The sequence below is a fragment of the Megalops cyprinoides genome, chromosome 10 (assembly GCF_013368585.1).
Source record: "Megalops cyprinoides isolate fMegCyp1 chromosome 10, fMegCyp1.pri, whole genome shotgun sequence".
Classification (NCBI taxonomy): domain Eukaryota; kingdom Metazoa; phylum Chordata; class Actinopteri; order Elopiformes; family Megalopidae; genus Megalops; species Megalops cyprinoides.
Window position 1 is genome coordinate 28,167,218 of NC_050592.1, and position 16,999 is coordinate 28,184,216.

At 43.8% G+C, this 16,999-nt stretch overlaps 1 protein-coding gene across 1 annotated transcript in view; it reads left to right on the plus strand.

Moving 5' to 3' along the window:
* Positions 1 to 6,140: 6,140 nt before the first annotated feature.
* nfatc1 (nuclear factor of activated T cells 1) overlaps positions 6,141 to 16,999 on the plus strand; it is a 70,916-nt gene continuing 60,057 nt past the window's right edge. The window contains exons 1-3 of the mRNA XM_036539223.1: positions 6,141 to 6,399; positions 10,686 to 11,730; positions 13,630 to 13,789. Coding sequence (XP_036395116.1) covers positions 6,270 to 6,399; positions 10,686 to 11,730; positions 13,630 to 13,789 — 1,335 coding nt within the window. The 5' untranslated portion in view covers positions 6,141 to 6,269. The remainder of the gene's footprint in view (positions 6,400 to 10,685; positions 11,731 to 13,629; positions 13,790 to 16,999) is intronic.

Genomic DNA, 16,999 nt, shown 5'->3' on the forward strand with positions numbered 1-16,999 from the left:
AACCATGGACTGTTATTAGATACAAATTTTAATAAAAAACATGCAGGAATTGTCAGTCAGCCAGCGGAACCCTTTAGCTAGGCAGCTAACACCCTTTAGCTTTAAGAATCGAGGTTAAACAATTACAGAGTATAACCCTTATAAATCATAATTGATCAATTCATAGTGAATTGTGCACTCCACTATAAGTAGTCTTAAATATATTAAAGTAAAGGGCATATACTGTTTTGTAAAATATATTTACATTACAATGATTGACATTTTCTCTGTATATTTCTTTCTCTCTCTCTCTCTCTCTCTCTATATATATATATATATATATATATGCATGCACAAAATTAGACAACTTTTTTAACATTATATTGTAATGTATATTATCAAGGGAAAAATATATTGATATGTCACCCACAAATGAATGTGTTCATGGTTGTTGATACATTTATGAAAGGGTGTTATTCTTTTTTCTCATTTTTACGGTCTAATATTTCTTCATGAAGCCTGCATGACAAGCCTGAATAATTTATGCTTTTAAACATTACTTAGCTTTTAAGCTGGGGTTCACATCTCAGGATGGTGTGTTCTTTTAAATGATGTGTTACTTTGTTTTTACTGCGCCCACTTCCCATAACACAGCATACAGCAGTTATTAACTCTTTGGTCTATGGGTCTAGCAGAATGAGTTGCTTTCTGCTCACATGCAAGACATTTAAGGTTACCATAGGGGGCATCACTTGCTGAAGCATTCAGTTTGTGCTGCAGCAACAGATAAACAGCACACTGCAGCAAACAAGACAAAAACCCACAGACCCCCGCAGAGTGGTCTTTGCTAGCCGAGGAAAACGTTCACAATAACACAATTCTAAAAGTCATATTTCGAGACAGCAGTGATTTCTTTTGCTGCTTGCCTTGAGACTGGTGGAATGACTTCCCTTCAGTTAGAGGATTGCTTTGGACTGTAATGCTACATTCACTGGAAGGCACACCCAATTTTTCCTTGTAGAAGTTCTTTTGTTCATCTAGATACCAGGCTTGGGGTGAAATACAAAGGCCCCATGCCCCTATTTGTATAAATGTGACTGAACTTGTTCATCCCACACATCGGGTGTGAAATATTCGTGATATTCCTGTATTTTGAAAGGGCTTCATTCCTGACAGCAAAATTCCAGGCACTGAAAATATGTTTATGGTGCTTATTAGAAATAGCCCTGAGGTTAGTTTTAGCTTTCGTGGTGAATCCAAGTAAAGGATTGAATCCAGCTATCCAGAGAAAGGTCACTTTGCAAAAAGTGCAGATGTCATACCTGTACGACTGGTGGGTCCAGCATGGAAGAAGGCAGGATGGTATAACAGCTGAAAGAGAGGGAAAACATATGAAATTATTATTTCTCAGAAGCCACACTATAAGGTGGTGGTTTTGCAAAGGCTTCTAGGAAGTCTCTTAGTAAGCGCCCATGTGAGTGTTAGCATCTTCCCATTGTTGCTTGATCAGACATGCACGGTACAATCACTCCTCTTGAGGAGGTGTATTTAAAAAGACTGTTGCTAAACATACTCCCCCTGAGTCGTGCGGACTTGCCTAAGATAGCTCCTGGCGATTGTGCGCGGTGAACATCAAGCCAGCGGAACGGGCATTTTCTATAAATAGCAGCGCACGGAAAGAAAAGGAGAAGTCAGAAATTTCCCGCCGGTCTGTGTTTCCGAATGAGTGGGCGCTACAGTCACTCCCTGTAGCATGTATGATCGTGCTCATTCCCCGCCCGTCTGCCTCGACGCCGTCCTCTTTTCTTCAAGGTGATCGGCAGTAACAGCGGCTGGCCCATTCATGCGGAGCGCTCTGCGCAGAAGTGAGACTATTGGGGCTTTCCGATGGCACGGTAGATTAAGTAGGGTCAACTGTGTGTGACACGGGGGCGCAGATCGGTACAAGCACATGGGTTATTCTTTTTAAATAAATGGATCTGAATAACCTTAAATAAAACCTTCAGTTGTGTATTACAAATGCATTTTATTTATAGTCCCACAGCAGAAGAATTATCAGAGTTCCCACGTCTTTGAAAATGTAACAAAGTCACTGAAAGCAATCTCATTCTGAAAAATTCATAGAAAGTGGTAAAATATCCTATTGCCTTCAAAATGTCATGCAAAATTCCCCTTACTTTTATCAAGTTTCAGCAAACTTGAAATATATCTGGCTGTAATTCTAACTCATGAGCTTGATGTCACTTACTGTCAACTGTCACAAGTTCAGGGATGAGTGCTAGCTCACAGACTTGTACTGGCTAGCCCATAGCCAAAGTTTTAGCTGACTAAATATTTTGAAAGGATTTCCCTCCCTGAATTCCAACTTCAAACTATCCCATTTTTCCCTAGTGTTTCACGATAAAAACAATCCCTGATAGTATGACACATCCTTAATGTCATTGAGAAGTCATGGAAAGCTGGATGAGAACCTCTAATTTCATACTTTTCAAATTTTGGGACCTGTAGAGCCATGTCATTTAATGAAGAAGCACTGATCCAGTTGATGATGTAAATGTTACAGGGTAAAGTACCAGTTATTCTAAATTGCCTATGATGGGAATCTGTTGCTGTAAATATATAAATAAAATGAACATGTGAAAATTACATACAGGATAACATGGCTGTAACATGTAGTTTATTAGATGCAGGAGTTAGTCTCCTTGACTTTTATTGCGAGCATTTACTTGCTTATGTTCTTTTATGAGTCAGAATGACTAACTGTGATTCCACCGTTCTCAATTTAGGTACTTAAGAGCTGAGCCACAATCCTGTTCCAAATACATATCTCTCATAATTTAACTTTTTCCAATAATAACGTTCCCCATGTCTGTGCAAACAAACCATAATTCCAAACCCAATCCATAGGCATAAGCCAGGGCTTAATCCTCTCTATGAGGAAAAAGAAAAGCTACCAAAATAGCCAGTTCAGTGCTACTACAAGGACTAAGAGTTTGAAGCCAGCACAATTTCCCAACATCCCTAGCATAAAGTGTTAGGCTGAGTATTCATACCTTCACTCTTCTAAACTATGTCTTTATGAATTAGAATGTTCCTGAAATGTCCGTAGCTGTAAAAAATAAGATCTTATTGAGAGATTACACTGCTTCTGTGGAGAGGTGTCATCGAAGTATGTACTCACATAATGTGGGATAGCTACATAGTGTTTATTTTGGCTTTGGGACAAATGGAGCATCTTATGGAAGAATTGAGAATAGACCTCAGCGTTACACTGCATAAAACGCCCCATTTATGCAGTGAGGATTGTTTGGTTTTAACAATAAGAAAAACAGAAGGAAATACTTGCATCTATATGGCATCTTTCACCATTTTCAAAGATGTAAAAGCACCAAGGGGACTGCGGGGACAGGATACCACACTACCAATGTGAAGCAACCTGTGTCAGCAGCCATTTTGCACCAGAATTCTCACCGAACTTTATCTGAGGTGGGGTAGGAGAGACTTAATTGAATAGTGACCACAGTGAGTCAGGGTCTCAGTTAATGGTAGCGGTCTCATCTAAAGGATGGCTTCATGGCTTCTCTTGCATACCAGTATGTGTCCCTATCAAAATGCAGGTGCATTTTGCATGTAGAGGACCCCCCACCCCCACTGGACAGTCAATAATTGCAATTTGGTTTCCTCAGGTGGTTTCTCGTCCAACTACTAACCCATCTCCACTTGGCTTTGACTCTTCTGGCATTCTCTGTAAGACTCTGTGTAAACATAAACAAACAGAAGGCAACATCAATCCCACGCTTCCAAGACTATGATGAAGATCTGTTTACAAGAATAACCAGTGAAAGCATTGTTGCAGAGTCGACAGCCCGTAAATCTCCACGGAGGGGATGTTCTATGTTTCCAGTGTCCTATGCAGACATGCTGTGGCTTCTCCCAGACTGCGTGATGCCGTTGCGCCAGATGTAGTGCTATAAATTATTTCTTCTGAGGAAATGTATCATTATGGAAAATTGAGGCAATTGCCTCTGGAAGAACATCCTGTTGGGTTGATGAATTACCCCTCCGCTTTCGGGGGGATACGGAGCATCAGTGAATCGGGAGCAGGGGACACTGAGAGCACAAGGTGATTTTTCTCGTTCTGTTGGGGACAGGACATCGAGCAAGTGAACAACTGCGAGCATGCTGCTATGCAGGCCACTCTGCCAGGAGATAATGATGGTTGTACTGTGTTTTGTCTGCCAACAGCACAATTCTTCATTTGTCCTCAGGCAGGTAAGGTTAGCTCTGAGCACAAGAATGGTAAAACTGTAGATCTACACTAGGCACAGGAAACATTGTGGTCTTCCTATCCAGTCAGAGATCAATGGGAAGCTGGTGGTGTAATGGTTAAATCTACAAGCTCTGGACTTGAAAGTCAAGGTCTGAATTTCGGACAAGACAGTATCGTTGTATTTGTACCCTCCTATCCACCTTAACTGCTCCAACAGCAAATATTTACTTTCAACAGTAAATATTGAGCTATATAAATGGATCACAGTGTGTTTATAATGTAGGTCACCCTGGATAAGAGCAAAGCCAATGAATAATGTAATAATGCTTGCTCTGTGCTTAATGGCTTGGTGAAATCTGTTTATGATTATTTATATGTGACAATCATCTTGTTCAGTCGCCAAATAGTTTTCAGGTTCATGGTTGCAGGGGGCCTCTAGTGCAGGCTCCCGTTCCAAATGTACTACCCCGCAAATTATTCAAACTAATTATAGACCAATTATAATTATAGACTAATTATAGACCTCCTAGGACTGAAGAAGATAGTACTGTTTCTGCAGTGCAGTTCAGCAGAAGGACATTCAACCAGAAAGGCCAAAGGCCCTTTGACCACTAGTGCTAACAGATTTCATGGGATCCCTGTGAATGGAAATCTGCTGCTTTATGTGAGTTTTCCTGAAATGCCTTGTTGAGCTGTCTAGTGTCTCTTTTCAGACCAATTAATAGGGGGGGGGGGGTGCACTGCAGAATGAAATGGAATGCCTTGTGTTGAGTTTTGGCCTCATAGCACAATCATTTTCATGCCACAGTCAGTTAACACCATGTTAATAGAATTTCATGGACTTGGTGTTGATGCTAATTATTAAGAATATGTGAAAATAATTTATATAATTATAATCACCATTTATATTACACAGTACTTGTTACATATTTTCTGCTGCCTGTTAAGTGACCACAGACATCCGTCGTCTCTGGCGTATAGGAATTTCAATCCCAGCGATGCATATCTTTTTGTCTGTGACTGGTGGTAGTCTTGTCAGTATAATTTGAAAGCGAGGTGCCGTTGACCTACATCTCTGTAGTTCTCTGGATGTTTGTTTCAGCAGCATGTTGTCTGTGATGAACTTATTCGCAACAGACGCACTCAGCTGTTGAGTGATACCCAGCTAATAATTCTGTCTTCGAAATGTGGCTCCCAGAAACATTGGACGCCGTCCTCACTTTGCGGCATCCACGTCGTTAAAAGCGATTAACATCATCCAAAGGTGGTTTTCAAAACGTTCACCTTCACGGCATCTCGCACTTTGATATTCATCGGCTTGTCCGTCGAAAATTCAGCGGCGCAACAAACAAGCAAACGGGGGGGGAAACCTCTCCAATCTCCAAAACAAACAAGTTGCCTTGCGCGCTCCGCCTGCCGAGATCCCACGTCTGCAGCTGGAATCCCTCGGCGGAAAGGCTCGCGCAATCTCGAGGCGCTCGGTCGGCGAGCCAGTGAGGAGTTGGCAAGGAGGCAATAACGTCATTCGCGGAGGGGCGGTGCTTCGCGCTGGAGGTGTTTTCCAGCTTTAAAAAGGGGAGACGTCTGCTGTCCTGACAAGCTCTGCGTCACGTTAAGCCGGAGTCTCTGGAAATCTCGAGCAAAAATATCGCCCGGGACAGCAAAACACAGTAAACCCTTCCCTCTCTCAGAGAAAGAGGGACAGCCACTTTATATTTAAGATTCAAATCTAACTCCAGAAGCTGAGCACAAGCCCCTCGTATTGACATCGAAATATCTTTTTTGCTGCCACTTGGATTTTAGTGCGTAAATTGAGCGCGTCAAGTCAGAGTTTGGATTTTTCAAAAATCTTTGTCTTTTTTTGTATTTTATATATTCAGACATTGTTCATACTTGCGTAGCCGATGTTTTTTTTATACAACGCGATCGATGTTTTTACAAATTATTAGCATGTTTTGAAGTTTTAATTATTTGGTATTATAATCACCACCACCTAAAAAGTAGACCTGCCGCTAGTTGGATGCAGAACAGCTGTCTGCAAGTCTTTTCAAAGTTCAGCTGCGGACCGCTCGTCCCTTCAGACGGGGGAAAGGAAACGGGATTGCATTTGCTCTCGCCTCGCACCACCAACATGAAATCTGCCGAGGAAGGTAACACACTCCTCTTGCTTTTCACATGGTTATCTAAGTTTGTCTTACATTTACATAGTTTCATGTAGTTTCCATTTAAGTGACGTAACTTTCAATATTGTTACTGCTATTTTAAGATTTACATCTATACTTTAGACATATTATAAATAGCCGTTATGTTAGAAACTAACAGAGCCATGAAATTGCATGATGCTGTGCTCTGAGAGCGCGAGGGTAACTCTTCAGGTAACTACCAATAGGTGTCTCCTCTGTATAAGTGAAAAGCGTCCACCTCAGTGCACTAATGTGCGAGGTGCTACTAGAATTACTGCAAAAGGCTTATTTTATCATTGACCTTTTGTGTGTGGTAGTGCTACAGAGTGCAGGATAGTACAGTAACGCCGTAATAACAACAAAGTCAAGACTCCGTTGACATAGACGGGCTTGTGTCATTAGCGCGTGCCCTTGCTAGCCGCCAGATGGGATGGGTGGGAGTGGCCGAGAGGGTACTAAAGCGGTCTTTACTGAGGACAAGTTGGTTAACATGGCCCCTTGTCTTCCAACTTTCTGATGGGCACTTACATGTTCATCTGATGCTGAGATGTGAGCATTTGGAATTGCAATAAATAAATAAATAAGTAAATAAATAAATAAATAAATAACTTCAAGGGCTGTAGGTATCGTAAGATGGAGCCCGGGCCTATCCCAGTCCTAATTAAAATGCTTAAATATTTTTAATAAATGTTGTCGTATAGCTGTTGTTTGGACGATGTGTGTTTTGATACAAATGATGTTTCTTAGTTGAGTACTAATGGTGGCAATCTGCTATGATAATGATGATGATGATGATGATGATGATGATGGTTATTATTATTATTGTTGTTGTTGCTGTTGTTGTTGTTGTTATTACTATTATTATTATTATTATTGCTGTTGCTGGTGGTAGTGTTATCGACACTATTAATAATGCATTACTATTGCAATTAAACACGTCTTGGTTACTTACTAATGAATAATCACAAATGTTGAGTCATTAGATATTTAGGTGATATTAATGCGGTATCAATTGCATGATTTGTGCCAATGTTGTAACTCTAGTAATTGTTATGAAGTAAAGGTTATGAAAGTAGCATGCCACAGTGTGTTTGCACTCCCAGCCTTCAGTGTGTGTCTATAGTGGGTGTGTCCTGAAGACCTGTGTCTATGCCCCGCTCAGTGCTGCTACAACGTTTTAAGTTTGGCCAGCGGCATTAGCCTACAGATAGCACATGCATGGTTTTGGCATTATCTGAGGGGCATTTAGCTCCAGAGCTGGAGCCATGGGCTTTGTCTGTAAATTTTTTGGGGGGGATTTTCTTTCTTTTTTTTTCTTTCTTTTGGTGGTGGCGTTGGTGGTAGAGGGTGGATTACTATTATTCATTTCAGTCCCCTCAAATGTTGACGCGTAAGTTTTGTAATTGATAGCAGACATAAAGAGCGGTGATCGTGCGCTCCTAAGACTGGTGGAGACACACCACCCCTCGTTATTACCAGTGTGCTGACTGCAGCGATTTGTTTATCCCCCCGCTCTCTCTGCGGCTGGCTGAGCCCGCACCGCAGCCAGACGGCCGCGATTAACTTCCACGAGACTTCAGACGGCGCGGGCATCTACTTCTGAGGTTCCCCTCGGCTTGGCCGATGTTGCCAACGAGCTCCGCAGACGCGGGGAGCGCCCCTGGAGACGTCAGTCCGTCAGCGTTTTTTGAAATGGTTCTAGGACGGCGACTGGTTTGGCGTTTTGGCGTGAAGCTGTCTTCCGCGGGCGCAGACGGCGTTGAGATCAGGGGGACGGCGAAAGATGAAAATACCACAGTGTTAAAGATTCATCGAACAGCCGCTTGTCATGCTGTGATGTGCACGTGTTCTGGTTTGCAGAAAGCACAGTTCAGTCTACACACAACCTGAGTGCAAGATCAATGTTGAGGATTATACATACATGCAGTAGCCGACAGAATTTGAATAGTGTCCTTTCCTGCAGGCCTTAGTGGAAGATAGAAAGCACAACTGTTGCATGTGCTTTTTTTGGCTCCAGTATGACTTTCTCTTTGGCTGTGCAGACAAATCCGTTCTAGTCAACTTTATCTCTTTCCTGAGTGCTTGGTTGTATTGTTTGTCTCATTTGTTGATTTATTTACAAGACTTTCACTGTCACCGACAGCTTGTCCTAGTGCCATGTCTCATATCTTCCGTTGGTTTTTGCAGACCCGGAAATGCATAAGATCTAGATGCACAGAGATAGCATGAGTGAGTGAAAGTCTCTGAACTTGTTGTGTGGGTGTGTGCATGTGTTAAAGAGAGAGCCAGATATGGAGAGAGCACCCGAGACACCCTGCATGCAGTGCGCAGCTCTCAAACCCTCAACCCGGCACCTCGCCGCCAACCCGCACTTCCTCTGTCTCTGGGCTGTGTGAGTTGGAGCATGCCTATAGCCCCATGTGAGGGGGAGTCTTAGAGGAACCAGCCAGTGTCTGATCAGATGCCAGCGTGGACTGACAGAAAAGCATAAAGTCAGGTATCCAACGCGACTGAGACCACATCAGTCCTCGAGGTTAGAAGATGTCCTTGGTGCCCGAAGAGCAGGAGTTTGACTTTAACTTTTTGTTTGAGTACAATCAAGGAGAAGACTCCAGCAGCCACAAAGGTCTGTAAAGGGAATTGAAAGGGGGTTGTTTGACAAATGGTTCCTCTTTATGACATACGTTACTCAACAGCAACACATTCAATTTTTCTGAAGGTTATGTCATGTTTTTATGTTTTTGACAAGAGCAGAGACAGGCAAGATCTTAGCCGTAATGCCAGACCACTTTTCTCAAAGCGCAACTTTGAGACTTTTCGTAAAGTTTCTTAAACGTTAAGTTTACAGTTTCTGAAACTTTTCTTGCGCGGCATTTTCTATGTGTGTGATCTGAAAATCCAGACTAATTTACAGTTGTACTGGGTCGCTGTGCCTCTTGATTTTACCTTGCCAATGATGTTAGGCATAACAATCTGACCTTATGTCTTTCAAACCTGAGATCTCATGGTGGATACCCTCACCCTCGATTTCATTCCGCCTGCTATGTTCAATTCCTCTTGTGTGTTTGAGGTTGTTGTTTTTTTCAATTGTCACACCAAAAAATAGATGTCTGTTGTATATGCAAACTGTTGTGGAAATTGACGGTCACAGACTAATTTTAGATATCCTTCCCACGCATTCTGTGGTGTGTGACGGATGAGTCACTTTGCATGGTGTAAATTTAGTGCTACTGTTGTCATATCTAGAACACAAGGTTGAATTAATTGTGAATCGTGCGTGGTTGTTGTTTATTTACATAGCTAAAACCCTTACCCGGGGGGACTTGAGTTCCTCACATTTTCTAATCATCTTATCCAGTTACACATCTGGATATTTAATAAGTCAGGTGAGGTCATTTACTGAAGCACGCAATAGTGGTTTCCTGTCATAGATTTGAACCTGCAGACTTCTGACTACAAGTGCAGCTCCTTTACCATTACTCTAGACTACCACGTGGTGTGATGCTGTTGAAATGTAGATTATCTTTACTCCTTTATATATAGCCCTATTTATCAGGATGGAAAAATGAAGTGTAGAATATGACTCTCTTTAGGCAAGGCAATAAACTATACATCTTCATTTGGAATGAGGAGTATTTGGCACGCCTATCGCTTGTAAGGGTTTTAAAAAATTTATTTTGCAATATGTCACATATCACAGCATTCAGATGTAATTTATCGCTCATCGCAAGACTAAAGTCTTGAAAAGTGTTCACCTGGCAGCGTGACAGGAGTTGATGACCCAGATGAGATTTCTAACATGTGCCTGTTAAGCCCAGACAGCTATAAATGTACTGGTTTAATCACAGCTTCAGTTCAGAACCATGCATACTGCTGTCAGCTTCCACAGGGGGAAAACACTAATCTACTCAACAAGAACTAAGGTGAAGCACACAGCCCAGTAAAGTATCTGTCACTGTCAGGAGCTCCAATGTGTTTGAACTCAGACTAGCTCATGGTACAGATGTGAGTGCATTTCAGCAGCATGGTTTGCAATATTTTTTCTTTTTAAATGTTGTGTTGTTACTTTTTTACCTTGCCAGTGAACTTGACCTGACATACCCAAAAATAGCTTTTGTGCACAGAAAGATGTGGTTTATGTTGGAAAATTTGGGTGAGACTTTTTAGAGTAAGCATATGTGACGGGTTATAAAGCCTTCATAGAGGGTTCATTAAGGGTGATGTAACAGCCTTCCCCTCTCTTTGTTTTCCAGATGCGTTCAGCTACACTCCAAATGTCACCCTGTCCCTGCCAATCAATATGGGCAACCCCTGTCTGTCCACTCAGTACCACAACCTACAGTCCAGCCCGATTGTCCCCGTGTCCTCCTGCCACCAGTCCAGCTATGGACTCCATGAGGACAGTGGGGCTTCTGGGTACTACCTGTCCCCTAACACCCGGCCCAATGGGGCCCCAGCCCTGGAAAGCCCACGGATCGAAATCACGGCCTACGGGCAGTTCCCCGAGGACGAGATGGAGGAGCCGGGCAGTCTGCCCATCACCAAACGGGTCAACTCCATCGTCACGCTCACGCTGCCCAACGCCGACGGCTACCGCGACCCCAGCTGCCTGAGCCCGGCCAGCAGCCTGTCCTCACGCAGCTGCAACTCTGAGGCGTCGTCCTACGAGTCGGGCTTCTCCTACAACTACGACAACTCCCCGCAGAACTCGCCCTGGCAGTCGCCCTGCGTCTCGCCCAAGGGCTCCTCCTCCCTGCACTCCTGCACCCACGCCGGCTCACCCCGCCACTCACCCTCCACCTCACCCCGCACCAGCCTCACTGACGAGGCATGGCCGGGGCCCCGTGGCTCCCGGCCCAGCTCCCCCTGCGGTGGGAAGAGGAAGTACAGCTTCAACGGCGCCCCCTGCAGGCACCCGTCATACTCCCCCGGCCACTCCCCCGCCGCCTCCCCGCAGGGCTCCCCCAGGGTCAGCGTGACGGATGACACCTGGCTACCTAACACCAATCAGTACACCAACTCTGCCATCGTGGCAGCCATCAATGCCCTGACCACCGACGGTGTGGCAGACCTGAGTGAGGGCATCCCAGTGAAATCCCGCAAGACCAGCCTGGACCACAGCCCCACCATGAGCCTGAAGGTAGAGCCAGGAGGGGACGAGTCCAACCCAGTGGAAGTGGGCCAGGATGATTACTCTGGGCCGCGCCTGCCCCCCTTCAAAAAGGAGAGCTACTGCGGAGGCTTCCTAGATGTTCCACAGCATCCATACTCCTGGTCCAAGCCAAAGCCGTACATCAGGTAGGCAGAGGAAACAGACTTAAGCCTTATCCGAACGTAAAAATACAGTCCTGTCCCCAGTGATGATAATCATATTTCAGATTAAATTTAATCTGAAATACGATTAAATTGAAAAGCACCTAGGCTGGTCCTATAATAAAATACATCTCTGTGAAAGTGTTTGGTTGGACATGGGAAACATTCTATAAAAACACCTACTTACTATGAGTGTGCCCTAGTATCCACAATTAAAGCCTTTCCCAGGGGGTCATTATCAAATACTTATTGACTTGTTCAAGAAAACAGTAAATTAATTTTCAATCAGATTTAAATGGTAAATAAAAAGCTAAAAGGGGAGCTGCTTCTGCTTTTTTCATAAAATAGTCCAAAAATGCCCCAAATGATGTGTTGAAACAAGAGATTTTAAAAGTATTACATATCATGTATTATATTTTAATGACCATGAAGATGTAAAGAACATGGCAGCTTTTTTTGAAAATGTTGTTCTATGAGAAAGAGAATGAAGCTCAAATGTGTTTATGTATTTTTGGGATGCGTGGACGCTGCTACGTCCAGCCCAAAGGTCTGCCCTCTCGTTCCCACAGGCAAAAGAAATCAATCCAAGCATGGAGCTTTTTTCTGCATCCTACGTGCTTTTTTCTTCTTTTACCAAAATTAGACTTGCTTGTTTATCGCGGCATGATGTTGTTTTATCTTCAAAGACCAGAGCAAGCACAGCAGCCGTAGTTAGTCACTGTACGCTTCCAAAAAGGATTCTCTTTGAAGATCAAAACATGTCATAATTCATATTTTCAGGGAGGAGTAGTGTATGTGTGTGTATGTCAGTGTGTTTCTGTTCTTGGGTTGCCATAGGAACACACATATACACACACCATTACTGGCTGTACTGTCTTTTAGCGACACTTTTTTTTTTTTTTTTTTTTTTTTTTTTACGTTTGCTTTGGCTTCTTAGACTTTTTTGTTGTACCCCTGGCACATTTTCCTGTAGGAAATCAAGTGTTTGATGAAGATAATCTCGAACAGGAAATGATGGTGACAGGCAGGCAGAGGGAAACATTTGGTGGAATAATTGCATTGCCTCGTGCCTGCAAGCTGATCCTTTCTGCTACCAATGTGATGTCATGCTTTGAGTGCTGGCGATAAAGAAGACAGGAAATTGGTGCGTTTTGGGTCAACAAACACACCACAAGTTCCAGTGCGACACCAGCGATTTCTTTCACGCACATGTTTAGGTCATGGGTTTACGTTGCACAGACATCCGGGACAGTAGAATATTTTCTTAGAGGTGTTTGTTTTTGTTAGATATTTTCTCAGCCGGTGAATGATGAAGTTTTTTTCTTTAGCCACTGGGCTATATCCTGAGTGGCATTCTGAACCAAGAAGACAGTGGGAAGGCAGTTGATGCAATTGTTTTATTTAACCATTCTGAAGTGGAGTGGGGGGATATTTAGTAGTGTTTGATTCCTTGTCTGTTTTAGTAAAGAGGCAGTTTGTAAACACATGGTGAATTCACAAATACTGTAATTTGCCCGTGACTGGTTTGAAAGCTTCTGGTAAGATGGAGTGGTAGAAGAGTGCAGAGAATGTAGAGAGAGAATGTAAATGTGTGTGTATGTGTGCGTGTGTGTGTGTGTGTGTGTGTGTTTAGGGAGAATATGCATGTGTCTGTGGAGAGAGAGGGTGTATGTGTGTTGAGGGAGAGTGTTTTTGTGTGTGTGAGTGTGAGAGTGTGTGTGTGTGTGTGTGTGTATGTGTGAGTGAGGGTCTAAAGGAAGGGTTTATGTGTGCGTTTGTGAAGAATATATGTGTGTTTTTACAGACATTGTGTGTGTATGTGCGTGTGTCCGTGCGCACATATGGTTTGCACAAAGTGCTAAACTGCTCTTTTTTCCCCTGCAGTCCATCTCTGCCTGCTCTTGACTGGCAGCTGCCATCCTGCTCCGGCCCATACAGCCTGCAGATTGAGGTGCAGCCCAAATCGCACCACCGCGCCCACTACGAGACTGAGGGCAGCCGGGGGGCAGTCAAGGCCTTGTCTGGAGGACATCCTGTGGTGCAGGTACGATTTGTTGCTCTTTAATGAACCTTGACACCCTTTTGTCCCAGACAACACCCCAGTTGACCCTAAAATGTTGAAACTGCAGCTTGATGGTATGACTCACCAGCCCTCATCAACCTCAGTCTTACAAAATAGGCTTGAGTTCATATTACTTAATGAGTCTAGGATTAAAGCTAACCAATGCTCTGTTATGCCAGTCCAAAAAGATATACTTTTGTATTGTGTTTTTAGAAAATTGCAGAGATTGGCAACATTCCTGGTGCTGCTGCCTGATAAATCCAATCTAATTGCACAACTAAATTTGTATGACACAAGGTATGGCAAGACTTCAGGCTGTGTTATATGTATGTGAAGGTGATTTGAAGGAATTCTTGCAGCATTTTGTGGGAGTGCCAGCTTGAATGGTCTCGTTATGCTGGTTAATTATTGTTAATGACCCATGATACGTGGCGTGTTGGCATAGCCCACATTCCGGAAACTTCCAACAATCATCAGACGAGTCTCTCGCGCATTCAACAGAACCTCTTTTACCTCCTCGCTAGCTTCATCATGGCATATGTGTGTGAGAGTGAGTGAGTGTGTAAGACTGTGCTTTGAGCGAGTGTGTTATTAATGGCCCGTGAGCCAGTCCTTTGCCGCACAAGGCTGCTCTGGATTGCCGTCACACATATTGACACAATTAACATCACGGCAGACCATCATCCTCCAGTATTGTGCTTGGCATTGGCCGAATGGTCCACGTCACCCTCGCCACGACAGTCGCACACAAAACTCCTTTCACCCGCTTCCATTCTTGTCAGATTGTTTATACATCTTGGTTTGCTCAAGGAGGAAACCCACATGAACCTGTATGCGCACCTTAGGAATAACCTAATCCCTCCCATCAATGATGAAAAATGGTTAAGGAAAAAAATAAAAATTACATTTTATTTGACCCTACTGTATAGCGAGGAACTTCTCACCCATGCTGGCAGTGTAACAGCTGGCTATTTCAAACTTCCCTGTGAAAGATGTTGCCTGGTTAGTTAAAAACTACAGAAGGAATTTAAAGGTAAGCTCTGATCAAAAATGACATTTGAATGAGATTTATTATACTCATTAATTACTTCCACGCATGAATAAAGACTAGGAACCAATCCCCCTCCAGTCGATGATGCAAGGCACCTAGCCAACAAAGCGAGCTTTTCATGAGAGTGGATGACTCTGATTTTTCTTTAGCTTTTTGATCACTTAAAGACGCTAAAATCACGCATAAAAGTTAGTGTGAGTGTATCTTTGTGCATTTTGGGCTTTTTGACCAATTAATGGTTTAAAAATTTCAGGCCTGCATTTTTGGCAGGTAATCTTCCATTGAAAAGAGTATCAACTCTTGTATTGTTTTAGATTCGATGTAGCCTGCTCTGCAGTCATCATTTTTTCTTCAAACTGCTTCCTGGATTTCTTAAAGTAATCAGACAGCTACCCATGGAAAAAAGCAGTTTTTCCAATAGGATTTTGTATTTCTCTGTTCATTCTAATGAAAAGCTTTAGCTGGTAGTAAGGCTAGCTTGTGTCTTTGACTGGGATCAGAGAATTGGGCTCTGGTCTCAGAAGGGCATGGTCTTGAATGCTCTATCTAGCACGCGAGTGCTTGATGTATATCATAAAACATCACGTTTTCTTTTTAGACTGGAGTTCTCGTTTACTGTTGGCTTTCACTGAATGCCTTCCCTTTGAAAGCATCATCTGATAGTTGGCCGAGCGCGGTTAGGCCGATAGTATCCTTGGAACTTTGTCAGCTCAGATGAAATGTCTCTTTAAGCCAAAGAGCAGACAGCACTGTGACTGGAGGGCTGCTACCGCACATTGCCAGCTCACCAGCTCAAAAGAAAGCAATTTATCTCCACTCATAAACAGTTAGAATTGTGGCGGTCTGCTGAGCCACATCGGTAAGTAACACTGTGGAGCATTTGTTCGCTCTCTGCCCTGGATGTTAATTCCGCGGTGATTCACCCAGCAATGTCGTAAAGGTTGCTTTTATTGACGCACTTCTGTCGTTCGACTCATTGCTTCACGGTGGATCCAGACTGGATCGGGTGCTGTTCCGCAATGATTTAGCATACTTTTCCTGCTATGATTTAATACGTAAACTATTCATTTTTGAGTGGAGTATCTGTGGGGAATATCCTTTGAGCCAAGTAGCTCAGTTTGTGTGGAGACAGCACTGAATTGAACTTATTTTCTCAGTTTCGGGGAAGCACTCCCATGTGTGGACGGCACAGCACTTAAAGAGACGGACTCAGTTTCAGTCATGAACTTTCACCCCCTCTGTTTGGTGGTTGAAACATATCAGATACAAATGACAACCACTTTTTCTGCCCTTCGCAATACATGTTTTATAATCTTTGACAGATTTATACTTCTAAATGAACTTGAATGTCTCAATTATGAGCATTGGGAAAAAGTGTAAATATCTTATGTTGGTTAAGTCATGCTTTGTAATGACAGTAATGTCCCTGAATTACAACACTGTGTAATTAATCACAAGCTCAATTCAAACGGCAGTGTACAAAAGGCCAATAATAACCAAATCCTCTTTTGATAAACACATCCTGATGTTGCCAGGAGGGGTCACATGACAGTAGCTTCGCAACGGGACTGTGATGCTATGGGTCTCCAGATCAGTATCGGCATCGGAGCCCTGATCCGAGAGGTACAAAAATCAGGCCACCGGGCCCGCACACATCGTAGAGTTTCTCGACGGTTCCTCCAAAACAAAACAGCCGTCAGGGGGGCTGCGGCGAACCTCGCTCTCCCTGTGGTGTAACCGGGGCTCCGGGCCCCCGTCCCCAGCGTCATGGTGCTAATGAGTTCCAGGCCGTGGGTACCGTCGCGGAGAGGAGAGAGTGAGAGAGAGAGCAGAGGATCCGCAGGCAGGCAGGAAGGCAGCTGGGGCCCTGGTGTTCCTCTGGAGATGCCGCTTCCGGCTGATTAGAGCCACCCTCCCCTCCCCCCCCAGCCCCCAGCGGACCACAGGACCCATCTGATGCTACCTGACTTCCTCAGCTCCGCTTCAGTGCTGGTGTCACCTTCAGCAGAGCATTCATTCTTCAAACCTCTCCCAGCCCGGCCACCCCCCGGCTCCGCCAGCCCTCCAAACGCGGCTTGGTGTTTTGCTCAGGGCTGAGCGTTCGCACACCGGAGCAGTTGTGACACATTTATTGTTGTGCG